The 8,084-nt window shown below is 47.0% G+C and overlaps 1 protein-coding gene across 2 annotated transcripts in view; it reads left to right on the top strand.

Annotated features, from left to right (window-relative positions):
- The window catches only part of Znf423 (zinc finger protein 423), a 326,405-nt gene that overhangs the window by 99,332 nt on the left and 218,989 nt on the right, over positions 1-8,084 (top strand). For both annotated transcript variants that reach the window (XM_004643385.1, XM_023703517.1), the window contains exon 3: positions 3,850-4,050. In XM_004643385.1, the coding sequence (XP_004643442.1) occupies positions 3,850-4,050 (201 nt within the window). The remainder of the gene's footprint in view (positions 1-3,849; positions 4,051-8,084) is intronic.

The following is an 8,084-nucleotide window of genomic DNA, read 5'->3' as shown; positions in this document are numbered from 1 at the left end:
GGAGGCCTGTGGCTGGTTCCGGAGCCAGGAGAAGAGTGAGGGCATTCTTCTGGGTGGGAACAGGAGTGGGAAGCTCTTGCAGAGGCCACCTGGCGGTTTAGCGAAATGAAGTGTCTGTGAGGCTGTGCAGAGCAGAGATAGGACAGAGAGGCCAGCAGAGCCTTCGTGGAACCGTAGCCGCCACGGCAAGGACCCCACATTTGACCTTGGCGGCATTTCCAAATTCTCTAATGCTGGTTCCCTTTTCATGGAGTCTCTGTTGTGGGAAACTGTGGTAGCATGGTTAAAAGTCAGATGTCCTGGGCTTGCACCCTGACCCTGCCACCAGATTAAGCTATAAAATACGGACCTGATGGTGGCAGCTTGTAGGACTGCCTGACTGGCTGCACTGGAATGGTGGCCGGAAGCTGCCACATAGCAAGTGGCCAGTCCACACTGGCTGCTTTTGGTAGATGCTGGGCAAAAAGATTGAACATATGCACGCTGGAAAATAACCACACTGTGGGTGGGCCAGGCCGGGGAGAGCAGGAGGTGATAGCGTTGTCACCTGGATGGAGGGGCTGCCCTGTGCCCACAGCCATGAAGGAGAGGGCCTTGGGCTGGGGCCTTTTCTGATGAGTCTTCAAGCTGCTACTGCTGGCCTCTAGAAGGGTGGAGGGAGGGCAGCCGTGAGTCTTTTCAGGAAGACACCGAGGTCTGTGCAGAGTAGAAACAAATCAGTGGCTTCTCCCAGGCTGTTGGCCTTGCTTCCTTGGGCCTGGATGGCTGGAGGGGCCATGGGTCAACTGTACTTTAAATCCAGGGGGTCAGTGTGTTGGAAGTGTGAGTAGCACTTGCTTTGGGGACTCAGACAGGGTCAGATGCTCTGCCTGTGCCCTCTGCCTGCTCTCCGCTTGCTCAGGCCAGGCACCCAGGGATGGACTTCTGTGCCTGGAGAGGGCAGCCCTGACCAGAGAGGGCTGCACCAGTGGAGCAGGGAAGGAGGAGACCCTATAGAGTGCTCCGGGGAGGACTGGTACCTCTAGGAAGAGAAAGGTGTGCTGCACTATTAATACAAGAGTGTGCAGGTACCATTCCTCTCATGCCTTTGAGGTGACCCTGAAGGTCCTCAGTTTTATCTTCTGCAAATGGACAGATTACATGACATGTTATTTTTCTTTATACTGCTGAGCATGACCAAGCCTTGCACATAGTCCACCCTGCCCAGGGCAGTGGACTTCCTGATCTCTAGGTCTTGATTGGTTGGGGTCCTTAGAGAAGCCCTGGGGACTGGGTTTTTTGTTTTGTTTTTTTGACAAAACTTTTACAGGCCACTGCGTCTGCCTCTCTGGCTTCACCTTCCTGAGGGTCAGGCTGCTGAGCTTGGGACTCCCTGGGGCCAGGAGGAGGAGGCCCAGGCTTTGTCTCCCCAGTTGCCCCCCACCTCTCCTCTCTGGTCTCCTCTCCTCCCCGCCCCTTTCTGCACAGCCATCCTGCCTTCCCATTAGTAGCCAGCCGTAGGGGAGGTGACAGTTCCTTAAAACAGATTTATACTCTTGGACGACTTTATGGGCTTTTGCCTTATAAAAACCAGAGAGTTGACATTCTGATTTATCTACTCCCAAGTCAACAGGATGTACCAGATTTAAAGAGATCAAATGCATTGTAATGTTTGTGGTTCCAGTTGTGGATTGGATGAGCTATTGTGGAAAACGCTGCCAAGTAAATATGGCAAAAAATAATAACAAGGGAATAATTTAAATATATCCATTAAATTGTGTGTTAAGTAAAGTAGCGCAAGCATGGTGCAGAATGTAACTTATTATCTGGAGAGCCCGTGTAGTAGATAAAGCTGGAATTATGGTTCTTTTTTATCCTCTACAGAACATTTTTTTATTAAGGGAAAAGACAGTAAACTAGGAATTTCAGAGACGGGCGCTTGACTGTAACCATGGTTGTGTGATGACTTATAATATTGAAGGCTCCAAACGATATTTCTCATTTCTTTGCTTTCTATTTCTTGCTGTTGCTGCTGCAGCAGCAGCAGCAGATCAGATTCCCTGAGATAAATATGCTGGCTGGCTTTTAATGGGATTTTTCTATTGTCGGGAGTTGGCTTGTTCCAATAATAAAAGAACCTAAAAATTGTGCATCCCTTAATTGGTAAGAAGAGAGATGTTTTGATGGGTCACAAATGGAAACATTGATTTTTACTGCCTCTGCCGCGTGTCATGCACTGTTCCCCGCCACGGAAGACAGCAGCTGGCTCTCCGATGAGCTGATTTGTGTTTCTAGGTTCTTGATGTCAGGTGCTTGGAAGTGTGTGTTCTGCGCAGGCCAGAGAAATAGAGCCCTTAATAATATTATGTGTTCCTAAATTGAAATATTTATAAGACTCTGGTTTCCACCTCAAATTGAATGCCTTCTTAGCTTCATGTCTCTCTTTTTTGCTCTGGCAACGGGCCCTTGGGGGTTTAAATGTTATGAGTTAAGCTTTTTTTTTTCTTTCTAACTGTGATGTTATGTGTGTACTGGTATACACAAACAACACAGACACACATCTCTGCATGAACTTTTGCATAGGCATATACATTTGCATATACATATTTACATATAACAGAGATCTCTTCGTTTGACTTCTATCAGTGCTGTTAGTTTTTGGACTGGTAACTGGACAAGCGTGCATGTGGGAAGAGACAACACGTTTTTTGATTTTCCAATCCAGGCATCCTTGTATTTTAATGGGCGAGTTTAATCCACTGACATTTACTAGGATTACTGATAGGATATATTCTGTGTATTAGATTTACTGTGCTTTCTTTGCAGTTTGATTTACAAATTCTCGATGTGTCCTATTAATCTTTAAGATTGAGGCTGTGCTCCATTTTCCCATACATGTGTGAGGAAGCAAGTTAAACAAGAAGTCAAGATGCTGGGTGGAGTGTCTGGAGGGTGTGGGGAAGCTGCTCCTGCTGGCTGCTGGCTGGGAACCTTACCTGTGAAGTAGGAATCTTGACGCTGTCCCTCTCTGTAAGGGCTTGGACCACATGATCTCCTGAGGTCCCTTTTACTCCACGATATACGAAACTGTGCATTGGGGCTCTGCGTGTATCATTGTGGCTTTGAAAAAGTACAAAGATGGGAGGCATATCATTACGATCATTAAATCACTTTTATTTATGAGTTAACCGTTGGTCTGCCTAGTGCCAAGCACCGAGTAGGCGTTTTATTTTTTTAAAACTTGGACTTATCATTCCAAAGCAGGTTCTCACTCTAGGCAGCACCCAGGTCACAGGTGACAATTGGACATGTTTGAGCTTGCGATTTGGCTACATAAGACCTTTCAAACACACGCACTTAACTTTAGTCCAAAATCAAGACATCTTTTTTGCAAAGGATTGAGCCAACATCACCACATGGCGAGGCCTGCTGTGTCAAAGGTGCGAGAGGCTAAGAGGTCTCCCAGTTCTAAACTGCAAAGTGTGGGGGGAAACTACAAGCTTTGAGGTGTGTTACATGCAGCTGATGGGGGCTTTCGGGGATGTGTCAGAAAATTGGGTTTTTAGGAGAAAAATGCTAAAGCGTTTTCACCTCCCTAGGGGTCATGATCCCCAGCAGCCATGAACTGAGTGAAAATGACAGGAAACCCCTCTAGAAGATTTGTGCCACAAATTAAAAAACCTAGTTGAGAATTATGGCACCACATGCTACAAAAAACCTCCATATATTAATATACTGAGAGGTGTCAAGAATAATGGACCCCGGGAGGTAGAGTAATTAAATGTATCTTAATAAATGCCGGGCGATTCTTTTAAAACCCTTTCCCAAGACCCCCTCAGCTGACACGGACTCTATTCTTCCTGTTGGCAGGAGGCCTAGAAGGAGAGCCGGAGTGTGATCGGAAAACCAGCCGTGCACTGGAAGACAGGAACAGCGTGACAAGTCAGGAGGAGAGAAACGAGGACGATGAAGACGTGGAGGATGAGTCAATTTACACCTGTGATCACTGTCAGCAGGACTTCGAGTCTCTGGCAGACCTGACGGACCACCGGGCCCACCGCTGTCCTGGAGGTAATGCTAAATAGCACCGGGATTCTGACAGGTGGTTACACGGATAATTGGACATAGCAACAGCTTGAAGCCTCAAGTGAGATTAAAGAATTAATAATGTAATTTTACAGTTAATGTCATTTTATTGTGGTGTCTTGGGTACCCTGTATCCGCCCTTAAATAAAATTAAAAATAAAAGCAACAGCTCTCTGGCAGGCAGGAATTAGGTGGAGGCGCCCTGTCCCTGTCTGACTGTGCTCTGTGGTATAGGGGCCGTAAGTGGTTAGGTCTGCATCCCGGATTTTGGGATTTCCTTGCAATTAAGAGGTTGTTAGTGCAAAGTTAAGCAGCTTAAGTGTGGAAAGCTGCATGAAGGAGTGAGCCGTGTAGCAGGGCTTGTGATGGGGCAGGGAGACTTTCAAAGGCCAAGGATAGCCCATGCAAAAGGGGGCTGGTTCTGCTCTGCACTTGACCTCCTGCCTCTCTGAATAGGAAGAGAAAGGCTAGACCTCTTCTAGCTGTGTGCTCCATGTACACTGCACCCGGGAAAAGGTGTACACAACCATGGTTTTATGGAGCCAATCAAGACTTCATGTGTGTGTGTGTGTGTGTGTGTGTGTGTGTGTGTTAGGGGTCAGTGGGGAACTGTGTCCTTTAGGGTGTGACAATCATATTACATGGACTCCCACATGTCTGGGCTCTGAGATTTGCACAGAGAGAATCCATAGCCTCTATGTTCTTTACACAACCATCCAGAGATACCTTCTTCCATTGTGGTTATTGATGAAACTCTTTGGATGCTGGTTTTGTGGGAGAGGACCTAAAACCTAGGGCTAGTATTCTAAAGGGCACTTGTTACCTAACTGGGGTGGCGGGAGCTTGCTGGTGGGGAGTAAATTAAAACTCAAAGTTTTTTTCTTCCCTTATTTCTTATGACATCTTGGAAATTTGAAGCTAGGTGTTTGTGGAACTGCTATGACTTGCCCTCTCATGACAGCAGTACCTGCACAACCCTGATGAGACCAAGTCCTGTTCTCAACAAACTTGACAGGGCTCTTTCCTACAATTTTAAACCCTTTGATTTTCAGTCAACCAAACCCCACTCACATGACATTTGTAATATTTCAATGTGAGGCGAAGGAAATGCTTAGTTCAGAATCCTAAAATTTAGTGTGGAAAGAACCTTTGGGTTTGTTTTCCAGTCCCGTCATTTCCTCCAAGGTAAACAGTGAGGCATCAAGAGAGAACAGCAATTCCTCTGCCAAGGTTCCATAGCTCTTTGGTGGCTGAGGTAAAACTTCTAAGGATCTTGGGCTGTTGACCTTTGTCCTGCTTGAGAAAATAATAGCTACAGAGACTATTTCTTCATTTAGCCAAAAATTGAAGTGAAATCTTAATCATAAGCAATGAAATATTGTCATTGACTCTAGAAGCAATCAACTAGCTGGATCTGGTGACACATACCTATAATTCTAGATATGGGGTAGTGAAAACAAAAAGGATCACAACTTTGTGGCCAGCCTGGGCAAACATTTCGAGACCCTGACTCCAGATTTTAAAATAAAAAGGAGCTGAGAGTCTAGTTCAGTGGTAGAGTACCCTTGGGTTCAATTCACAAGACCAGAAACGAAAGTCAACTAATTAACAATAATTAAAAATAACTCTCTTAGCCAGGGATGTAGCTCAGAGGCACAGCAAGTACCTGGCAAGTGCAAGGTCCTGAGTTCGATTCTTGGTACCCCCTCAAAAAAAAGGACTGTGTCTTTATTTTCTTATTGTAAGCGCAGTGAGGCTATTCTGTGCGGTTGTTGAAACAGGGCCCGGCCTTCATGAAGAAGTGTTTTCTTGTATCTCAGTCCCTATTACTACTGAGACGCCTCATGATCAGGTTGAGTCTCAGTCCCTGAGTCATACTTCTGAGAGCGTCAGAGTTTCTAGGTGGAAAAGGAGACTTGTGGGGGTGTATGCCATGGTCTGTGCCGGAAACAAGAAGTGGTAGCTAATTGTGCCTTGTCCCAGGTGGGCTTCGTTTTCCTGTGGCAGACTTCTCTCAGCAGCTTCTGACTCTGGCTGGAATCTGTGGTAGCCCTGTTCTGAGGGTCCCCAGCCATCTTTATCTTATCGACAACGCTGGTGGTATCCACCGATATCCTGTCCGTTCCTAACAGGACCCCACTAACGACCTCCGTGGGGATGTGAAAGCCAGGAATATCCCCAAACCCTGGAACACTGGAAGGGAGTCAGAAATTCCTTGAAAGAGTATGCGACTCAACCTTGCCTAATAGCATCCCTGAGAAATTCATTACCGCCCGGTGAAGGCGTGACCCACTCTGTGAGTTCGCCCAACAAGAACAGGGCACGTGAGGAGCTATTTCCCCCAGGACTTGGGTTCTCAGGATTACCCCGCGCCACGCAGAGCCCTGGGAACTGTGTGCTCTGCTCTGAGCAGCTCACCGCCTAACATCCTCCAGACCCCGTGCCCTGGTTTTCTACCTGCCTTTCTAGCAACATCTTTGTGACTATAGTGGAGAAGGAGGGAGGGTTGGTATCAGAGCATAACCTGTCAACTTGAGGTGCTCTGATGCCCCTTCCAGTCTTCAACTACTCACCCTAAAAATTCTTTTATACAATGAGCTTTAGAGTAAGATGTTGCTTGAAAATCAGCTTTTATGTCAGAACTAATACAAAAATGCAATAGAGGGTGCTGGGAATGTAGCACAGTGGTAGATCGCTTATTTAGCAGGCACAAGGTCCTTGGTTCTATTCTGTAGTACAAAAGGGAAAATTCAGTAGCGCCTTCTTCAGGCCAGGCTCATTCCTGAATCTAGTAGCCTGGCTTACGGACCAGTGACATGCCAGAGGGCCATGGCGGAGCAGAGCCGCTCACGGCGTGGTGGCCCGAAGCAGAGCTGGGAGGGTGGGTAAGTGTTCACACCTGCAGTAACCTCCCTTTAACAAGTCAGCTACGATGCCTCCGTAATCCATCACCTTCCAAACACATGAGGCTTTGGTAGGCATTGTAATTAATTAATTAATTAGTTAATAAAATCTATTGGTATGTCTACATCATGATCCCATGCATCATAGAGAATTTGCACCTGAAAATGATACATCTTGATTCCTTTCCCCCCATTTTTGGGGGCCATTTTAGAGCTCACTGGTAACACTCACCATTGGGCATTCAGAGTCACCAACTCTGCCACCTGCTGGATGACATATAACGGGCGAAGCACAGGGACAGTGCTGCCCTGGTGGAGGATTCTCTGGAGGAAAGATGAATGCTGTGTAGCTCAGCAAAGATATTCCAGGGAGGGCTGTACGGCCTGGTGCTGGGCAGCTGTGGCACCCAGGAGGGGTCTCTGTGAACAAACGAGTCTTGTGTTGAGGGGTCATCCATCTGCAAGCCATAGTGCTTTTTTCTATTTTCTCACACAACAATTGCCACAAAACACTCCTGTGGGTACATGGATGGGCATTTCTCCCCGCTGGCAGCCAGTCCTGCAGCCACCACATGGTACCCTGGGTTCTCCCCAGTTCTGATATTGTCATCTGGAGGCAGCCCCCGCCTCCGCCCCCAAGTCGAGGGCTCAGTCCCCCAAACTCTCCCTCTTCCCCTGTTCAAGTGTGAGTTACAAGCTCCAGGTAGTGACCTGTGGACCTGAGGGTCAGGCTAGCCACCAGGTAAGCTATCTGCTCATGTTTCCTCTGCTTGCACTAATTTGCTAGAGTGGCTCCCAGAACTCAGGGCAAGACTGACGACTCAGGTGGGGAGATGCATGGGTGTGTCGTGAAGGAAAGTAGTCGCCTCCAGGGCCTTTCCTGACCCTGCCTCTAGAAACTACTCCATGTTCTGCCCTCCAGAGTTCTCCCAACCCCATCCTTTGGGCTTTTATTTTTTTTTTTTTTGAACATTTGGGTCTAATTTATTTCATTGAAGAGTATGTTCTCTAGCTGCAACCATTTACTGGCAAGACACTCAAATTTATTGTTTTATAGCAGAACAACATTCCATTGGGTAAAAATACCACATCATCTTTATCCATTCTTCAATTTAT

Source organism: Octodon degus, unplaced genomic scaffold, assembly GCF_000260255.1.
Source record: "Octodon degus isolate 3935 unplaced genomic scaffold, OctDeg1.0 scaffold00173, whole genome shotgun sequence".
Classification (NCBI taxonomy): domain Eukaryota; kingdom Metazoa; phylum Chordata; class Mammalia; order Rodentia; family Octodontidae; genus Octodon; species Octodon degus.
Note: the sequence above shows the minus strand (reverse complement) of the source record. Positions and strands in the feature narration are given on the sequence as shown.